The sequence below is a fragment of the Mesoplodon mirus genome (assembly GCF_964341445.2).
Source record: "Mesoplodon mirus genome assembly, chromosome: 2".
Classification (NCBI taxonomy): domain Eukaryota; kingdom Metazoa; phylum Chordata; class Mammalia; order Artiodactyla; family Ziphiidae; genus Mesoplodon; species Mesoplodon mirus.
In genome coordinates this window covers 200,022,605-200,043,162 of record NC_138977.1, presented here as the reverse complement: position 1 = coordinate 200,043,162, position 20,558 = coordinate 200,022,605, and the positions used below count along the sequence as shown (strand labels likewise).

The 20,558-nt window shown below is 42.6% G+C and overlaps 1 protein-coding gene across 2 annotated transcripts; it reads left to right on the top strand.

Annotated features, from left to right (window-relative positions):
• Positions 1-1,654: 1,654 nt before the first annotated feature.
• MORN4 (MORN repeat containing 4) lies at positions 1,655-20,270 on the top strand. 2 transcript variants are annotated; one of them, XM_082635829.1, is made up of 5 exons: positions 1,655-1,840; positions 16,273-16,365; positions 18,086-18,200; positions 18,608-18,717; positions 18,967-20,270. In XM_082635829.1, exons 2-5 carry the CDS (start codon positions 16,299-16,301, stop codon positions 19,113-19,115), a joined length of 441 nt encoding a protein of 146 aa, XP_082491955.1. In that variant the 5' UTR covers positions 1,655-1,840; positions 16,273-16,298; the 3' UTR covers positions 19,116-20,270. The 2 variants fall into 2 exon arrangements, with proteins under 2 accessions (XP_082491955.1, XP_082491954.1); XM_082635828.1 differs by lacking the exon at positions 1,655-1,840 and adding an exon at positions 2,101-2,232.
• Positions 20,271-20,558: the final 288 nt, after the last annotated feature.

Sequence of the window (20,558 nt, the reverse complement as noted above, 5' to 3'; positions counted from 1 at the left end):
CAAATTATGGTCAAGGAAAGCTCCAAGATTCAGAGTTCTCCCTTGAATTCTGAGTTTTCTCTATGGAAAACCCTCAGAAATTATTTCTGTATTTACTTCTTAGAACTTGATTCTCCTTTTACTGAAAAGTGTCAATACATTCTCTGTTGCCTTTTAAGAGCTAGCACCTACCAAATGCTAAGCATGTGGCAAATATTGTTTTTTGTCCACTACATAGATTAAGCCATGTGACTGGCATTGCAGCCCCTATGATGTTGGAAACTGAGTAAAGTAACTTGCTTGTGGTCATGCAGCTGGTAAGTGGCAGAACTGGATCAAAATCCAGGCAGACTAGCTCCATGCTTTTAACACTACATTGCTTCTTATTAATTATTTCTGCAAAATGTGTCTCATGTTTACCCCTTTCTTTCCATCCTCACTGATACCACATTAGTTTTGAGACTCTCGGGATGTCTTAGCTACATTATTGCAATAGCTTCTGAGTTTCTCTGCTTCCAATCTCTCTCTGATCATCTCTGGGTATCACTGCCAGATTAATTTTCTTAAAACACTGGTTTTATTGTGTCACTGCTCTGATCAAGAAACTACATTTTTTTTATTGTGGTAAAATATATGTAATATTTATCATTTTAACCATTCATAAGTGTCCAATTCAGTGACATTAAATACATTCACAATGTTGTGTAACCATCACCACTATCTATACCCAAAGCTTTTCCATCATCCCAACAAAAACTCTGTACCTGTTAAACAATAACATCCTCTTCCCTGGCTCTTGGTAACCTCTAGTCTACTTTCTGTGTGTACAAATTTGCAGATACAAGAAACTACATTTTGCAAACTGTATCTTCTACTTTTTCAGGTCTATCCATAATTTGACCACAATCTACTTAACCTTATTTCTTCATATTTTCTAAATACACATTCTCCAATCTAATATCTGTTTTCTCGACACTCCGTTCCTCAACTATTGTAATTATATCCATAGTTAACACCACACAGTTCAGCATGTTGAACCAGTGAGTTAGAGCTGGATTGAATCTTATAGGTTTGCTAGTGCAATCTCATTTCACAGGCTAGAGAGCTTACCACCTTTCTTGAAGTCACACACAGTTGGTGGCAGAGATGGGATTTGAAAAACAGAATCCAAATCTTTTAAAACTACAGTTTATTGAGCACTTACAATGTCAGACACAGTACTGAGCACTTTACATTGTATTTTCATACAAGTCTTGGGGAGACTTTATCATTATTACTATTATCATCCTTTCTACAGATTAGGAAAGCCAAATTCAGAGAAGCAATTTGCTTACTCTCTTCATTCTTCTGCCTTCTCTTAATAATTAAGTACATAATAATTAAATATAGACTTGGATTTTTCCATGTACATGAACCTTTTCTTCTCCACATCGAGGCCGTAAATCCTATGAGAGCAGTGTTCATGTCTATTCTAGCCCGGCAGAACCTAGCATCATGCTGTATTTACATTGTTAGGTAAATAAACATATGGATAAACCGGTTGGTGTGCATGGTATTTGAGAGGATTTGTTCCAATCTTGGCACTATATTTTAAATACAAAGGATATGAGTCATGACAACGGCAACACAAATCCGTATAATGAATGCAAAAATGCCCTGCTATCATCACAATGCTGGCACAGGGCTGACACTCATGAAACTGCAGTTGCCCCATCCTGCGCTTCACAATTTACAAAGCCGCACCTCAAAAGTCAGTTTTGGGCTCTGTCCTTTAGCTCCGCGTCGGTGCCATTGACAAATGTGGAGATCGGAGCAGGATCGGAGCCGCTTGTGTAGGTGGTGACTGTTGCTTCTGACGCAGGTTTGGTTTTTGTTTGGTTTGGAGTTGACATTTCAGCTAGGCTACCTCTTGGTAGGCGAGACCTGAGTTCTCTGGGTGGCTGAGGTGGCACCGTGGGTCAGCCCCACCCCTCCTTCTGGTATTTGGCCCAGGGCTCCCTTAACACTCAGCCCCGCACAAAGATGGCGTAGAACCCAGGCTGGGCCAATGGGGAGTGGCGTTGCTCCCGGTTGCCTAGGTAACAGCCAATGGGCTGCGGGAATTGTGCCCAGTGCGGCTGCCCGGGATGGCGGCGTCAAGTGCGGCAGGCACTGGAGGTGGTGGCGGAGAGGCAGGTGGCAGGGGCGAGCCAGGCGGAGCGGAGGTCCGCCCCGCGTCAGGGCGAGACGGTCATCCCGGAAGGCCGAGCCCAGGTTGGCTGGCAGCGCGGGTGGGAGGGGGCCGGGAGAGTGTGGTCTGGGAGGAAGGGACTGAGGAGGCCAGCCCGAAATGACAGGGGCTGCGGGAGCGCTGCTCCATCCGAGGGTTGCTGCCCCGGAGGTCCCAAACCCGGGCCTCCCGTCTCTACCGCGGGGTCCGAGGCCCGAGCCCATGGCCTCCAGGATAGAGATCGGGGTACATGGGCGCTGTGTGCAGAGGAGATCGCAGACCAGTGTGAGCAGAAGACCCCTCCCGCCCTGGAGAGCGGACCCGGGCTGAGGGAAGTAGCGGTGCTGGAAAGCCAGAACCGGGTGGGAGAAGGAATGGGGAGGTCGACGAGTAAGTGTTGTCTTGTTGCGGTCTAGGGCTTTGTTTGCTCTGGGTCCGCCTCTATCACACTCTGGTGGAGAGACGTCCCTCACACACATCCTTGGGAAGTAGGATGCTTAAATTAGTTGATGGTGGCATCCCTACTGTCTAGCATCTCCAAACTGCTTAGGTACCACCGGGAGTCACTCGGTTGTATTAGAACCCAGCCCAGGAATTTTACTTTCTCATGAAATAGAATAGTATGCTGGCAGCCCCCATCACCCCAAGGTGTCTGGGGTTTTTCTGTTTGTTTTGTTTTGTTTTGACCTTCTTTCTGGTGTCAGGGTTTTCTTCCCACTTTCTTCAGTCTAGCTGTCCCACAGTCTTCCTAAATAAAACCTTTACCTAGTAGCGGTACATTTGTTTACTTTTCCAGTGGAAGGAAGAATTATAGTGAAAGAGACTTACAGACTTAAAACAAAGACCGTTATTTTAAGCTCACTTAAAATACTTTGAAAAGAACATTTGACTTTTTGTTCTAGGTCCATTACAATCCTGATTTTTGTTCATCAAAGCCTTCATTTTCATCTCTTTAGGATTCTAAATGCCTAAGAGCTGCTTTCTTTATAACTGAAAGAACTTTCAAGACTGTCATACCCTGGGGAGGGTGGCTTTAGGGGGACAATGTGAAGCTATATGTAGATAGTTAAGGTGGATGCCTCCAAAAAATATTCTTAAACTGAAAATCTATTCTCTTTTATGTTATTTTTTTTTAATCCTCTGGATTTGGACACAGGTTACTGTGGATGCATAAATATTTTTTAACCAGTTTGATTTCTGAAATTAAAAAAAAAAAGACAAATGGAATGGAAACAAAAGTTCTCATTCCTGTCTTCGAGTTCTGTTTGGAAATGTCTGGGGTGGGAGAAAATAAAGATAGCAAGGATATAGTCTATTGTGCAGACTAATAGTGTGTTGGTTTATAGGCACAAAATAGTCATTTTCTTTTAGATAAATGTTTGGATTGATCCTTTGCAACCCATCTATCAAGAGAGAGGAAGGGTGGGCACCTGTTAAGAAGCGTGAATCGTCTTGGCTTTGTAACTAGATTCCACATGTAAATCTGAAGCCTAAACTCCTAGGCCATCTGTTCTCTTTAAAAAGATTTTTTGGGGCTTGCCTCGTGGCGCAGTGGTTGAGAGTCCGCCTGCTGATGCAGGGAAAACGAGTTCGTGCCCCGGTTCGGGAAGATCCCACATGCTGCGGAGTGGCGGGGCCCGTGAGCCACGGCTGCTGAGCCTGCGCGTCTGGAGCCTGTGCTCCGCAACGGGAGAGGCCACAGCAGTGAGAGGCCCGCGTACCGCAAAAAAAAAAAAAAAAAGATTTTTTGAATAGCTGACACAAATACTAATTTGCATTCCTTATTTTTTTTTAATATACATTTATTTCTTTTTGGCTGCGTTGGGTCTTTCTTGCTGCGTGTGGGCTTTCTTTTCTCTAGTTGCGGGCAGGCTTCTCATTGCAATGGCTCCTCTTGTTGCAGAGCATGGGCTTAGTTGCTCTGCGGCATATGGGATCTTCCTGGACCAGGGCTCGAACCTGTGTCTCCTGCATTGGCAGGCAGATTCTTAACCACTGTGCCACCAGGGAAGTCCCTGCATTCCTTTAAAGTATTGGTTTTTTTAGCCTGCATCAGCACTGGCTATACTTTATTAAACTAGATTTGTCTCAAGGACCCTGGTTACTGATAGAGTTCTTTTTGGGGTCAGTAGCTATACAGCTATAATTAGCATGGCTAACTACAGAAGTCATAAATGAAAACCCTGATTCTGCCTCAGACAGTGACAATATCAGTTATTTGGACACATGTAGAAGTTTCAAGTCAAGTGTGTTCAACCATGGCCTGAGACACATGGAGTGTACATGTGTTTCCTTTAATTAGCACTTCTAATTGTTTTCTTGGGAATGGACATCATTTTGACAATCAGCTATTGAAGTTTGCTATATCTCCCTAGAACAAAAAGGAATGGGAATTTGTAGTATGTGTGTTTGAAAACAAATGGGAGAGGATGGTGGCAGGGATAGGTTGAGGGATGATGTTCCCATTACAATTGCTGTATAACCAATTACCCCAAACTTAGCTGCTTAAAACAACCATAGGATGCTCACAGATTCTGTGACTCAGGAATTGGGAGATAATTTCTCTCTGCTCCGTGATACATCAGCTGGGATGTGGGCTCAGTGGCTGGGGACTGGAATCATCCTGAAGGCTCCTTCACTCACTCCTGGTGCCTGGGCTAGGATGATTCAGAGATGAGGACTGCCAACTGGAAGCACCAGCACATGTGACTTTTTATGTGGCTCAGCCTCCGCTGAGCATGGTAGCCTCAGGATAATCAGACTACTTATGTGGTGGCTCAGGTCTCCAAGCTCAAGTTTACCAGTTAGCAAGATGGAAATTGCATTACCTTGTATGATCTAACCTCAGAACACACCATCGCTTCCATCACGTTCTATTGGTTGAAGCAATCACAAGCCTAGCCAGATTCATAAATGAGGAGTTAGACACTACTTTTTTTTTTTTTTTTTTTTTTTGCGGTACGCGGGCCTCTCACTGTTGTGGCCTCTCCCGTTGTGGAGCACAGGCTCTGGACGCGCAGGCTCAGTGGCCATGGCTCACGGGCCCAGCCACTCCACGGCATGTGGGATCTTCCCGGACCGGGGCACGAACCCGTGTCCCCTGCATCGGCAGGCGGACTCTCAACGACTGTGCCACCGGGGAAGCCCCTAGACACTACATTTTTTATTTTTTATTTTATTTTTTTTACAATGACAGCTCACTCAGAATTTTTTTTTTATTGAAGTATAGTTGATTTACAATGTTTCAGGTATACAGCAAAGTGATTCAGTTAGATAGATAGATAGATAGATAGATAGATAACTTTTTCAGATTCTTTTCCATTATAGGTTATTACAAGATATTGAATATAGTTTCCTGTGCTATACAGTAGGTCCTTGTTGTTTATCTGTTATATATATAGTAGTGTATATCTGTTAATCCCAAATTCCTAATTTATCCCTCCCCCCGCTTTCCCCTTTGGTAAGTTTGTTTTCTATGTCTGTGAGTCTGTTTCTGTTTTGTAAATAAGTTCATTTGTATCATTATTTTTTACGATTCCACATATAGATGATGTCATATGTTATTTGTCTTTCTCTTTCTGACTTATTTCACTTAGTATGATAATCTCTTGTCCATCCATGTTGCTGCAAATGGCATTATTTCATTCTTTTTTTTTACATATTTATTGGAGTATAATTGCTTAACAATGGTGTGTTAGTTTCTGCTTTATAACAAAATTAATCAGTTATACATATATATATGTTCCCATATCCCCTCCCTCTTGCGTCTCCCACCCACCCTCCCTATCCCACCCCTCCAGGCGGTCACAAAGCACCGAGCTGATCTCCCTGTGCTATGCGGCTGCTTCCCACTAGCTATCTACCTTACGTTTGGTAGTGTATATATGTCCATGCCACTCTTTTGCTTTGTCACAGCTTACCCTTCCCCCTCCCCATATCCTCAAGTCCATTCTCTAGTAGGTCTGTGTCTTTATTCCTGTCTTACCCCTATGTTCTTCATGACATTTTTTTTCCTTAAATTCCATATATATGTGTCAGCATACAGTATTTGTCTTTCTCTTTCTGGCTTACTTCACTCTGTATGACAGACTCTAGGTCCATCCACCTCATTACAAATAGCTCAATTTTGTTTCTTTTTATGGCTGAGTAATATTCCATTGTATATATGTGCCACATCTTCTTTATCCATTCATCCGATGATGGACACTTAGGTTGTTTCCATCTCCGGGCTATTGTAAATAGGGCTGCTATGGACATTTTGGTGCATGACTCTTTTTGAATTATGGTTTTCTCAGGGTATATGCCCAGTAGTGGGATTGCTGGGTCATATGGTAGTTCTATTTGTAGTTTTTTAAGGAACCTCCATACTGTTCTCCATAGTGGCTGTACCAATTCACATTCCCACCAGCAGTGCAAGAGTGTTCCCTTTTCTCCACACCCTCTCCAGCATCTATTGTTTCTAGATTTTTTGATGATGGCCATTCTGACTGGTGTGAGATGATATCTCATTGTAGTTTTGATTTGTATTTCTCTAATGAGTAAAGATGTTGAGCATCCTTTCATGTGTTTGTTGGCAGTCTGTATATCTTCTGTGGAGAAATGTCTATTTAGGTCGTCTGCCCATTTTTGGATTGGGTTGGTTGTTTTTTTGTTATTGAGCTGCATGAGCTGCTTGTAAATTTTGGAGATTAATCCTTTGTCAGTTGCTTCATTTGCAAATATTTTCTCCCATTCTGAGGGTTGTCTTTTTGTCTTGTTTATGGTTTCCTTTGCTGTGCAAAAGCTTTGAAGTTTCATTAGGTCCCATGTGTTTATTTTTGTCTTTATTTCCATTTCTCTAGGAGGTGGGTCAAAAAGGATCTTGCTGTGATTTATGTCATACAGTGTTCTCCCTATGTTTTCCTCTAAGAGTTTGATAGTGTCTGGCCTTACATTTAGGTCTATAATCCATTTTGAGCTTATTTTTGTGTATGGTGTTAGGGAGTGATCTAATCTCATACTTTTACATGTCCCTGTCCAGTTTTCCCAGCACCACTTATTGAAGAGACTGTCCTTTCTCCACTGTACATTCCTGCCTCCTTTATCAAAGATAAGGTGACCATATGTGCGTGGGTTTATCTCTGGGCTTTCTATCCTGTTCCATTGATCTATCTTTCTGTTTTTGTGCCAGTACCATACTGTCTTGATTACTGTAGCTTTGTAGTATAGTCTGAAGTCAGGGAGCCTGATTCCTCCAGCTCCGTTTTTCGTTCTCAAGATTGCTTTGGCTATTCGGGGTCTTTTGTGTTTCCATACAAATTGTGAAATTTTTGTTCTAGTTCTGTGAAAAAGGCCAGTGGTAGTTTGATAGGGATTGCATTGAATCTGTAGATTGCTTTGGGTAGTAGAGTCATTTTCACAATGTTGATTCTTCCAATCCAAGAACATGGTATATCTCTCCATCTATTTGTATCATCTTTAATTTCTTTCATCAGTGTCTTATAATTTTTTGCATACAGGTCTTTTGTCTCCTGAGGTAGGTTTATTCCTAGATATTTTATTCTTTTTGTTGCAATGGTAAATGGGAGTGTTTTCTTGATTTCACTTTCAGATTTTTCATCATTAGTGTATAGGAATGCCAGACATTTCTGTGCATTAATTTTGTATCCTGCTACTTTACCAAATTCATTGATTAGCTCTAGTAGTTTTCTGGTAGCATCTTTAGGATTCTCTATGTATAGTATCATGTCATCTGCAAACAGTGACAGCTTTACTTCTTCTTTTCCGATTTGGATTCCTTTTATTCCCTTTTCTTCTCTGATTGCTGTGGCTAAAACTTCCAAAACTATGTTAAATAAGAGTGGTGAGAGTGGGCAACCTTGTCTTGTTCCTGATCTTAGTGGAAATGCTTTCAGTTTTTCACCATTGAGGACGATGTTGACTCTGGGTTTGTCATATATGGCCTTTATTATGTGGAGGAAAGTTCCCTCTATGCCTACTTTCTGGAGGGTTTTTATCATAAATGAGTGTTGAATTTTGTCGAAAGCTTTCTCTGCATCTACTGAGATGATCATATGGTTTTTCTCCTTCAGTTTGTTAATATGGTGTATCACGTTGATTGATTTGCGTATACTGAAGAATCCTTGCATTCCTGGAATAAACCCCACTTGATCATGGTGTATGATCCTTTTAATGTGTTGTTGGATTCTGTTTGCTAGTATTTTGTTGAGGATTTTTGCATCTATGTTCATCAGTGATATTGGCCTGTAGTTTTCTTTCTTTGTGACATCCTTGTCTGGTTTTGGTATCAAGGTGATGGTGGCCTCGTAGAATGAGTTTGGGAGTGTTCCTCCCTCTGCTATATTTTGGAAGAGTTTGAGAAGGATAGGTGTTAGCTCTTCTCTAAATGTTTGATAGAATTTGCCTGTGAAGCCATCTGGTCCTGGGCTTTTGTTTGTTGGAAGATTTTTTATCACAGTTTCAATTTCAGTGCTTGTGATTGGTCTGTTCATATTTTCTATTTCTTCCTGATTCAATCTTGGCAGGTTGTGCATTTCTAAGAATTTGTCCATTTCTTCCAGGTTGTCCATTTTATTGGCATAGAGTTGCTTGTAGTAATTTCTCATGATCTTTTGTATTTCTGCAGTGTCAGTTGTCACTTCTCCTTTTTCATTTCTAATTCTATTGCTTTGAGTCTTCTCCCTTTTTTTCTTGATGAGTCTGGCTAATGGTTTATCAGTTTTGTTTATCTTCTCAAAGAACCAGCTTTTAGTTTTATTGATTTTTGCTATCGTTTCCTTCATTTCTTTTTCATTTATTTCTGATCTGATTTTTATGATTTCTTTCCTTCTGCTAACTTTGGGGTGTTTTTGTTCTTCTTTCTCTAATTGCTTTAGGTGCAAGGTTAGGTTGTTTATTCGAGATGTTTCCTGTTTCTTAAGGTGGGATTGTATTGCTATAAACTTCCCTCTTAGAACTGCTTTTGCTGCATCCCATAGGTTTTCGGTCGTCGTGTCTCCATTGTCATTTGTTTCTAGGTATTTTTTTATTTCCTCTTTGATTTCTTCAGTGATCACTTCGTTATTAAGTAGTGTATTGTTTAGCCTCCATGTGTTTGTATTTTTTACAGATCTTTTCCTGTAATTGGTATCTAGTCTCATAGCATTGTGGTTGGAAAAGATACTTGATACAATTTCAATTTTCTTAAATTTACCAAGGCTTGATTTGTGACCCAAGATATGATCTATCCTGGAGAATGTTCCATGAGCATTTGAGAAAAATGTGTATTCTGTTGTTTTTGGATGGAATGTCCTATAAATATCCATTAAGTCCATCTTGTTTAATGTATCATTTAAAGCTTGTGTTTCCTTATTTATTTTCATTTTGGATGATCTGTCCATTGGTGAAAGTGGGGTGTTAAAGTCCCCTACTATGAACGTGTTACTGTCGATTTCCCCTTTTATGGCTGTTAGTGTTTGCCTTATATATTGAGGTGCTCCTATGTTGAGTGCATAAATATTTACAATTGTTATATCTTCTTCTTCGATTGATCCCTTGATCATTATGTAGTGTCCTTCTTTGTCTCTTCTAGTAGCCTTTATTTTCAAGCCTATTTTGTCTGATATGAGAATTGCTACTCCAGCTTTCTTTTGGTTTCCATTTGCATGGAATATCTTTTTCCATCCCCTTACTTTCAGTCTGTATGTGTCTCTAGGTCTGAAGTGGGTCTCTTGTAGACAGCATATATATGGGTCTTGTTTTTGTATCCATTCAGCCAATCTGTGTCTTTTGGTGGGAGCATTTAGTCCATTTACATTTAAGGTAATTATCGATATGTATGTTCCTATTCCCATTTTCTTAATTGTTTTGGGTTCGTTATTGTAGGTCTTTTCCTTCTGTTGTGTTTCTTGCCTAGAGAAGTTCCTTTAGCATTTGTTGTAAAGCTGGTTTGGTGGTGCTGAACTCTCTCAGCTTTTGCTTGTCTGTAAAGGTTTTAATTTCTCCATCAAATCTGAATGAGATCCTTGCTGGGTAGAGTAATCTTGGTTGCATGTTTTTCTCCTTCATCACTTTAAATATGTCCTGCCAGTCCCTTCTGGCTTGCAGAGTTTCTGCTGAGAGATCAGCTGTTAACCTTATGGGGATTCCCTTGTGTGTTATTTGTTGTTTTTCCCTTGCTGCTTTTAATATGCTTTCTTTGTATTTAATTTTTGACAGTTTGATTAATATGTGTCTTGGCATATTTCTGCTTGGATTTATCCTGTATGGGACTCTCTGTTCCTCCTGGACTTGACTGACTATTTCCTTTCCCATATTAGGGAAGTTTTCAACTATAATCTCTTCAAATATTTTCTCAGTCCCTTTCTTTTTCTCTTCTTCTTCTGGAACCCCTATAATTCGAATGTTGGTGCGTTTAATGTTGTCCCAGAGGTCTCTGAGACTGTCCTCAGTTCTTTTCATTCTTTTTTCTTTCTTCTGCTCTGCAGTAGTTATTTCCACAATTTTATCTTCCACGTCACTTATCCGTTCTTCTGCCTCAGTTATTCTGCTATTGATCCCATCTAGAGTATTTTTCATTTCATTTATTGTGTTTTTAATCATTGCTTGATTCATCTTTAGTTCTTCTAGGTCCTTGTTAACTGTTTCTTGCATTTTGTCTATTCCATTTCCAAGATTTTGGGTCATCTTTACTATCATTATTCTGAATTCTTTTTCAGGTAGACTGCCTATTTCCTCTTCATTTGTTAGGTCTGGTGGGTTTTTATCTTGCTCCTTCTCCTGCTGTGTGTTTTTCTGTCTTCTCATTTTGCTTATGTTACTGTGTTTGGGGTCTCCTTTTTGCAGGCTGCAGGTTCGTAGTTCCCGTTGTTTTTGGTGTCTGTCCCCAGTGGCTAAGGCTGGTTCAGTGGGTTGTGTAGGCTTCCTGGTGGAGGGGACTAGTGCCTGTGTTCTGGTGGATGAGGCTGGATCTTGTCTTTCTGGTGGGCAGGTCCACGTCTGGTGGTGTGTTTTGGGGTGTCTGTGGACTTTTTATTATTTTAGGCAGCCTCTCTGCTAATGGGTGGCGTTGTGTTCCTGTCTTGCTAGTTGTTTGGCATAGGGTGTCCAGCACTGTAGCTTGCTGGTCGTTGAGTGAAGCTGGGTGCTGGTGTTGAGATGGAGATCTCTGGAAGATTTTCGCCGTTTGATATTATGTGGAGCTGGGAGGTCTCTTGTGGACCAGTTCGACACTACTTTTTGATGGGGCAGTGGCAAGGTCAAATTGTAGAAGAATGTATAAGACAGGAGATATGATTGCGAATATCTTTGGAAAATACAGTCCACTCTATTTGGTAATGAGAAGCTAATCTTTCAAGTTTCATTGGCTTCTTTGAAATATTTAGGATGCATTGCCCAAGAGCTAACAGCATACCAAAAGGGTGGCTAGGTTTACAGTTGGAGGGGCTGGGTAGTACTCGGTCCCTAGATAGTCCTCAAACTGGAGCAGAACAGTTCCCTTTCTTTCAAGTTCCTTCTACTGGTGGGATGCCACTGTTTGGAAGTTTCACATAGCCTTGAGAAGAAGTAAACACACAAGAGGCTGAGCCCCTGTGTAGTCAGTCTGGCTCCTCAAATTGCACTGAAATAACTCCTTCCAAAACTTCGAGTGAAGACAAGTTAGTCAGCTGCTGCTGAACATTGAAAGGGAGTGTCCTTATCTTATCATCTTCCTGTGGAAATAATGATTTTGCATTTATGTGTCAGAACGGTTGTTTAGTTTTAAGATTTAGTAGAAGATGTAACCATTCATATTCTGACTTGTTTTGAAAGAATGAAATAGCTCAGATTTGTGCCATAAGCTGACTTTTAGTTCTCTGATGTAATTAGTTCTCAAAAGAGCTGATGGTGACCTCTAGCTATCAACATGCCTATCTGGACTGGAAAGCGTTTTCCTCTGTACTCTCGATGGAAAACTGCTTCTCTTCCTCTCATTAATGTTGTATTTGCAATGGAGTCATGTTGACCTCTACCCCAGGCATACTCTGATGCTGGGCTGATGATAAGAGGCTCGTGAGCCTGAACTTAGACGCTGACCTTGTGGAAAGTGGATGGGACAGAGATGGCACACCAGGTGCCAGCCACTGAGAAAATAGCCCCCCAGAGGTACTGAGGGGCATTAAGACAAGAAAATGATCCTGGTCTTGGGATATCTTCTACAATGTGAGAGACCCTGAACATGGAGCTCCTGAGTAACTAGAAAAGTGAGAAAATCCCTGTTGTACCTATGGGAGTGACTCCAAACATCACCAAAAGAGCTTCCACAAAGCTGGCCTTCATTATGGGGGTAGAAATGAATGTCTCTCCATGTTTGGGTGAGAACACAGGGCTTCTGCTCTGTTCAGACCAGGCTGTCTTCACATCAGACCATTTCTGAGCTTTCAGCATCTGCATCAAAATCATTATGACATAGGCCAAAATTAGAATATCCCATAGGGTGCTGATAAAGAACAGATGAGTGGCTATAATTTACTTTTCCCCTACTTAGTACTTACTTCATTAGTCAAAATTGCTGATATTTTTTCAAAATGTCATTTGAATTTGTAAGGAAACACAAAAGATCCTGAATAGCCAAAGCAACCTTGAGAAAGAACAAAGCTGGAAGTATCATGCTCCCTGATTTCAAACTATACTACAAAGTTACAGAAATCAAAATAGTATGGTACTGGCACAAGAACAGGCACATAGATCAATGGAATACAATAGACAGCCCAGAAATGAACCCACACTCATATGGGCAATTAGTCTACCACAGAGGAGGCAAGAATATACCATAAGGAAAACATACTCTTCAATAAATGGTGTTGGGAAAACTGGACAGCTACATGCAAAAGAATCAAACTGGATTACTTTCTCACACTATATACAAACAAACAAACCCTCAAAATGGAGTAAAGATTTAAATGTAAGTCATGACACCATAAAACTCCTAGAAGAAAACGTAGGCAGTATGCTCTTTGACATCAGTCTTAGCAATATTTTTATGGATATGTCTCCTCAGGCAAGGGAAACAAAAGCAAAAATAAACAAATGGGACTTAGTCAAACTAAAAAGCTTTTGCACAGTGGAGGAAACTGTCAACAAAATGAAAAGGCCACCTACTAAATGGAAGAAGATATTTGCAAACAATGTATTTGATAAGGGGTTAATATCCAAAATATACAAAGAACTCGTAAAACTCAACATCAAAAAATCACACAGCCTGATTTAAAAATGGGCAGAGGTCCTGAATAGACATTTTTCCAGAGAAGACATACAGATAGCCAAGAAGCACATGAAGAGATGTTCAACATCACTAACCATCAGGGAAATGCAAATCAAAACCACAATGAGATATCACCTCACACCTGTCAGAATGGCTGTTATCAAAAAGACAACAAATTACAGGTGTTGGGGAGGATGTGGAGAAAAGGGAAGCCTCGTGCACTGTTGGTGGGGATGTAAATTGGTGCAGCCACTGTGGAAAACAGTATGGTGGTTCCTCAAAAAATTAAAAACAGAACTACCATATGAGTGGAAGTGGAGCACTTCCACTCCCGGGTATTTATCTGAAGAAAATGAAAACAGTACTTAGAAAAGATACATGCACCCCTATATTCATTGCAGCATTGTTTACAGTAGCCAAAATATGGAAGCAATCTAAGTGCCCATCAATAAATGAATGGGTAAAGAAGATATGGTATGTGTGTATATATTCCATACACACACACACACACACACAATGGATATATATATATATATATATATATATATATATATGAATACTACTCAGCCATAAAAAAGAAAAAGAATGAAATCTTGCCATTTGTGACAATATAGGTGGACATAGAGGGTATTATGCTAAATGAAATAAATCAGAGAAAGACAAATGCCATATGATTTCACTTATACGTGGAATCTAAAAAACAAAAAAAATGAATAAACATAACAAAACAAACAGAGTCATAGATACAGAGAACAAACAGGTGTTTGCCAGAGGGGAGGGGGTGGAGAGATCAGAGAAATAAGTGAGGGAGATTAGGAGGTACAAACTTCCAGTTACCAAAAAAAAAAAAAAAAGGAAAGAAAGAGAAATAGGGATTGCATTTAAAAAAATATGTCAAATGATTCTATTTGTCTCTGTTTATATTTATTGATGTTTTGGGTATCTTAACTCCTTTCTTATAGAATATCCTTGAGTATAAATATTCTTTTACCACTCATATGAAGCTATACCTAGCCAGTCTCCAAATGTTACCAGGTTGTTTTTGTTTATCCTGTGATATATCTGTGATAATCATTCCTGCTCCCATTACCCTGTTGTCTCCCTAGTTCAGGCTTTATGATCTCATACCTGGGTATATCAGTTAGCTTTTGCTAGGTGTGTTATTACACACCATCCCCAAAACATAGTGGTTACAACAACCATTTCTTTAATCCGTGATTCTGTGGGTCGGTAATTTGGGGCTGGGCTCAGGAGGGCGGCTCTTCTAGTCTTGCCTGAGCTCACCCATGCATCTGTGGTAGGCTGGGACAGCTGCTACACGTGGCCTCTCACCATCTGGCAGACTAGCCTGGGCTCATTCACATGGAGGCAGAACAGTTCCAAGTGCAATAAGAGAGCAAGCCCAACAAACAAGCGCTTTTCAAACCTCTGCTACATCACCTTTGCTAATGTTCCTTTAGCGAAAGCAAGTCAGATAACCCACCCAGATCCAACAGGCAGAGGAATAAATAAGCTGCCTCTTAATGGAGGATCTGCCATGTCTGCAAGGGCATGGATGGAGGGAGAACACTTTGTGCCCATTTTTACAATCGACTAAATGATCACATCTCCTGTCTTGCAGCTTCTCTGGCTGTAGGCTTTTGCTGTTCCAGCCCATCCTGCTTCCTTCTGCCACATTCATTTTCCTTAGACTCTGCTTTCATATTTCATATTATAACCCCCAGAAGTTTCTTCTTTTCCATACCTTATCAGCTATCAACCCTTCTGCCTAGCTTTCAAAGGTCTCCTTAAGCTGGCCTGACCCTAAAAGCAGAGCACATGGTACAGGGGAAAAAGAACTAGCAGCAGTCAGGGGAGGCATGGGCACGAGTTCCATCATCATCATTGTTCACTAACTAGTTTTTAACCTCTTCGGGCTTCTGTTTTCTCCAAATGTTTCTCCCTCCAAAATGAGGGAGTTTGCATTAAATCTGAGAGGTTCTTTTCAGATTTAAGATTTAGGCCGGGTGTACGTGGATGAATTTGTTTCCTGTTACTCCCTAAATAAACCTTCAACTCGAATAAGACCTGGCTTCCTAATTCCCACTGCACATGTCGTGTTTATATTGCTCTTTGTGCTTTCACCCCCCACGTTTTCTCAGTCTGGCATTGCCCTTTGCGTTCTTCACTGCTTGTTTTACGTTCTGCCCATCCCTTGTCTTTGTCATCTCTGCCATCCAGTTTGGCACTTCATTATATTATCTCTCGTATTATTCAGTGTTTCAGTTGTTAGTCTTATCAGCTAGCTTATAAACTCATTGAGGAACGAGACTATATTTTATACATTGACTAAGCACATAGTAGGTATCAAGCAAATATTTACAGAGAAATCCTAAATTTCCATCCCAGGTCTTAGAAAATTGGAACCGGCTGAAGACTTTTTTTCCTCTTTTTTTTTTTTTTTTTTTTTGCGGTACGCGGGCCTCTCGCTGTTGTGGCCTCTCCCATTGCAGAGCACAGGCTCCGGACGCGAAGCCTCAGCGGCCATGGCTCACGGGCCCAGCCGCTCCGCAGCATGTGGGATCCTCCCAGACCGGGGCACGAACCCGCGTCCCCTGCATCGGCAGGCGGACTCTCAACCACTGCGCCACCAGGGAAGCCCTGGCCGAAGACTTTTAAGACAAGTAGGAGGATAAGACTGCTTGGGCAGAGGTGGCGATGATGGTGGTGGTGGTTGGAGAGGGGGGGGATTTTTGTTAAATGTACTCAAGGTAGTTTACACTTACCAGGCTGGTAGCCTTTAGGAGGTATCTATAAAATTGCTTTACAGGCCTTTCCTCCAGCCATCCTATGACACTGATTCTCCTCTGCTTATTTCTTGCAGTTTTCATCCTTCTGTAAGCTGCCACCATGACCCTGACAAAAGGTTCCTTCACCTACTCCAGTGGGGAGGAATATCGTGGCGACTGGAAGGAGGGTGAGAGGACCCATGGGGAACATCCAGTGATGAACACTTCATTTGGCTGAAGGACAAATACATGAGGATATATATAAGACAACTTTATGAGTCTTCATTTCTAACTTCTAAAGCCAAAGAGTGCCTTTCCTTTATTTGATTTTAGGATTATAAATAAAGGAATTGGAAAATGCTATTGTTACTCCAATCTCCAGAAATAAGTTAAATCTTCCCACTTTTAAAGTTAAAGTGTTTTAACACTTTTTTTTTTTTTTTTTTTTGCCACGCCTCGTGGCTTGCAGGATCTTAGTTCCCCGACCAGGGATTGAACCTGGGCCTATGTCAGTGAAAGTGCCAAGTCCTAACCACTGGCCTGCCAGGAGACCCCCCAACACTCTTTTATCCTTTAGTGGTATTACTTGGGAATTGTTTTTATAAATGCTAACGTACTCAGCAGAACAAAATGAATTATTTTTAGGGCCCATAAATTGCAAAGTACAGATTCATTGTAATGACTTGATTCTAGTGAATCTTAAGGAAGAAATTAGGGCAGACACTCAAGAGCAGATGACATTCATTGCCTTGAATTTCCTGTGACAGCTCATTACATTTGGAAGTATCTATTCATAGGAAGGGCAGAATTCCTCCAAGCCTGAGACTATACAGGAAGCACTTTAATGATGTTCAGTTTGGAAACAGTCTGGCCACTTAAAAGTCTCATGCGTCCAGTCCTAGCAAACCCGGAACTGCCCCGAGGAGACTTGACTCTTTATAGTTGTGCCCAGAAGAGCAGTTCACGCCCTTTCCAGACGCCTCATTCTTTTCATGGTAGATCCCTGCAGCTGATGAATTTTTGAGCCTTGAGAGGAGAAATTGTGCACATGGGACGTGACCTTGCCTCCGTACATCCCCAGCCTTTTCTCCTGCCTCCCAAACACCTACTGTCCCCTTTAACGTGACCTTTCAGAGGAGAGTCTTCTCGAGGCTCTGCTGGGCAGTCTCTATCCACCAAAAGAACGCCCTTGTACCCGGAATGGCATTGCAGCTTCTCCAGTATCTTGCTCTGTTCTCTGGTCAGTTCAGTGGGTAAGCACAGCCCTATTGATGGAGCAAAGCTCAAACTAGTGTTGCCAATCAGGCTGTTAGGTTTGCCCAGCAGCTTCATGGTGTCGGAGGGTACTTTAATTTTTTTCTCAGAGTGTCAAGGCAGTTAAGTGTCAAGGGCTCCAGAGTCAGTCTGCCGGCTGCATTTGCTGTCTTGCTGTACCACTTAGTTGCTCTGTGATCTTGAGTAAGTTTTTTATCTTCTCCTTGCCTTGGTTTCTGCATCTGTTAATGGGAATAATAGTAGTATTGGGCCTACCTCCTAAGGTTGTTGTGAGGATTAAATAAGATGATAAATACAAAGTGCTTAGAAGAGTGCGTGGCACACAGTGAAGGCCCTGTGAAGTTAGCTATTGTGATTTTTATTTAACATTTTTTTAAGCTGTTGGGATTTTTCAGTGCTCTCTTACCTTCATACTTGGAGAGACCTGCTCCAAATCTGATGGTTGTGACCTAAGAAGGGAAGATCTTAGTAGCCAGCTTATTGCTCTGGGTGACAGTTCTCTGCCCTGCTAGTGTCACTGCTTTTCTTCCTTCCTTTGTGGGTGGGGTGATGCGAGGCAAGGGATGTTGGACTGTGAGAGGGGACCCTGAAGCTGCCCCATCCCAACCTGACACCTGTCTTCTCTTTGCTCAGGCCGCAGACATGGTTTTGGTCAACTGATGTTTGCAGATGGTGGCACCTACCTGGGCCATTTTGAGAATGGGCTCTTTAATGGCTTCGGGGTACTAACCTTCTCAGATGGCTCGAGGTGGGTACTGGGTCATCATTCCTTTCTCAGCCTTAAACTAGGGAAGGGAAGTTCTGTTCTAAAAGGGATAGTGAGAAATATCTGGTCAAACCTGAGCTTGTCCCGGGCCCTCTGAAAACAGGCAAGGAGTAGCGTTCGTTCTTTTATTGGTTACTTTATAAATACATCTAAAATTTGAAATGGCAAGGTCAGTGACCTCCCACCCCACCACTGTTCTCTTAGGTTATTTCCTTGCGATTAGAGCCTCGTATCATACACACTCACTGACCCTTCTCTGCTGGCTGGGTGGGTGGGAGCTCTGGAAGAGTGGAATCAGCTTTGCTCCTTGGCATTGCTAAACCACACATTTGGTGTTGGCAGCTGCCTGACTGAGTTATCCTGAAGGCTGACATCTCGTGTTTCTGCAGGTATGAGGGGGAGTTTGCCCAGGGCAAGTTCAACGGCGTCGGGGTCTTCATTCGACATGACAACATGACCTTTGAGGGGGAATTTAAAAACGGCAGAGTGGATGGTTTGGGTAAGTTGCGGGCCAGCAGGACAGGGGACTGACGAGCATAAATGGGTGGAAGGACACCTTTGCAGCTTTAATCCTCCTGTGGATGCCCAGCAACGCATAGGGACCAGGCGCCGATGCCGGGTCATCGGACTCACCAATAGAGTACCCAAGGGCTGCAAACTTTTCTCTCCCTCCGCCTCTACGTAGCAAGCAGACCTCCCAGCCACTAATGCCACTGTCACACCCATATTTTCTCTGTCCCCCTCAAAGGCCTGCTGACTTTCCCTGATGGTTCTCACGGAATACCCCGCAACGAAGGTCTGTTCGAGAACAACAAGCTTTTGCGGCGCGAGAAGTGCTCGGCGGTGGTTCAGCGGGCCCAGAGCGCCTCCAAGTCAGCCCGGAGCCTCACCGCCTGACTCGGCGCTGTGCCCAGCTGACAGCAACGCCCCGCCACCCGCTGGGGGTGAACAAAAGAATCCGATGTGAGAGGAGATGAGAATGACCATGGAGCAGAAGTTCTGGGAGAGGCCCCGTCACCTGCCAGGCAGGGCTGCGGTCACAGAAGGTCTGAGGCTCGGGCTGCTGGCCTTGCAGCAGTGGTACCCGGTGTGCCCTGCCCTTGTCTCGCTCGTTGGTACTCTCTGTCCCTAACACCGTGGGTCACCCGGTGCGGACCTGCTGCTGCCTTCTACTTCATTTTCTGCCAAGTGATACAGAGTCTCTTCCTTCTGCCCCTATTCGGGGCAGATGATCCCAGCCCCAGATTAGGGCCAGTGCTCTGTGCTGCCCTGGAGAAATAAGGGAAACGATAGGAGTGGCTTAGACAGTACAGCGGTCCTGAGAAAGTCAAGGCCAGAGCTTTTCTGTATGTTACCCCTGCATTCGCTTCTGGTTGGCACCATGGCCCCAGGCCTTCCACGTTGTCTGACCAGACTGGTCCTCGTGTCTGTTTATTGCTCCTGTGAAGGGTTCAGTGAATGCTATTTCCCTCTCCCTTGACTTTACAAGCAGATAATTTGTGCTCCTCTCTCCTTCCTTAGACATGGGAAAGGATCCCTTTTGTCAGAAAGAAACCGATATAAACAGTCATCTTATAACTTGTATTTATAACTAACTCCAGGGCAAGGGCAGATATCTGTGGGTCCCATCAGGCCCCGTCATGGAGTGAACTAAATCCTTAAGGATAGCTTGGGCTGACACAGCTTCTTCCCAGTGGACCAGTAGGTCAGACCCACCTTAACCCCTTGGGGTTCAGGTAGAATTGGACCCATCTTGGGATGGCAGTGAACTAAAAGAGCATTTGGTTCACTGTAACTCTTCCATCATGAGCCTTGGCCATCAGGCCTAGGGATCAGATCTTGACCGACTGGATCCCTGTACAGTTCATCACAGAGGCCTCCAGTTACCCTGTGACCCAAACCTGCCCCTCCCCGTCAGCCCCTTATCCTCACACTGAATGTCTCCTCAACAGCAGATTGTGGTGGAAATTAGAGCCGTGTGCCTCTATTTATTCTCTGAATTGTACTGTAGAAACAAGTGTTTATGAGGAATAAACAAATCACCAGAACTGCCTATACTTAGTTTTCTTGACTCTCTTGCTGTACACCCTTATGAATATTGACCCATTTGCTATTTCTAAAAGTTAATTATAGATGGGGGCTTGAAACTGACACTGCACACTTTACTACATAATATCATCTAATTCTGCAAGGTAGGAACATTAAACACACACACACACACACACACACACACACACACACACACACACACACACACACACACAGAGCCAGGCAGGGCTTCCCTGGTGGCGCAGTGGTTGAGAGTCCGCCTGCCGATGCAAGGGACATGGGTTCGTGCCC

Excerpts from the sequence above, each read along its gene's own strand:
- MORN4 (XM_082635829.1), top strand. The coding sequence starts at position 16,299 with ATGACCCTGACAAAAGGTTCCTTCACCTACTCCAGTGGGGAGGAATAT. Across the intron at positions 18,201-18,607 it reads ACCTTCTCAGATGGCTCGAG|GTATGAGGGGGAGTTTGCCC; the intron begins GTGGGTACTGGG and ends GTGTTTCTGCAG. Across the intron at positions 18,718-18,966 it reads CGGCAGAGTGGATGGTTTGG|GCCTGCTGACTTTCCCTGAT; the intron begins GTAAGTTGCGGG and ends TCCCCCTCAAAG.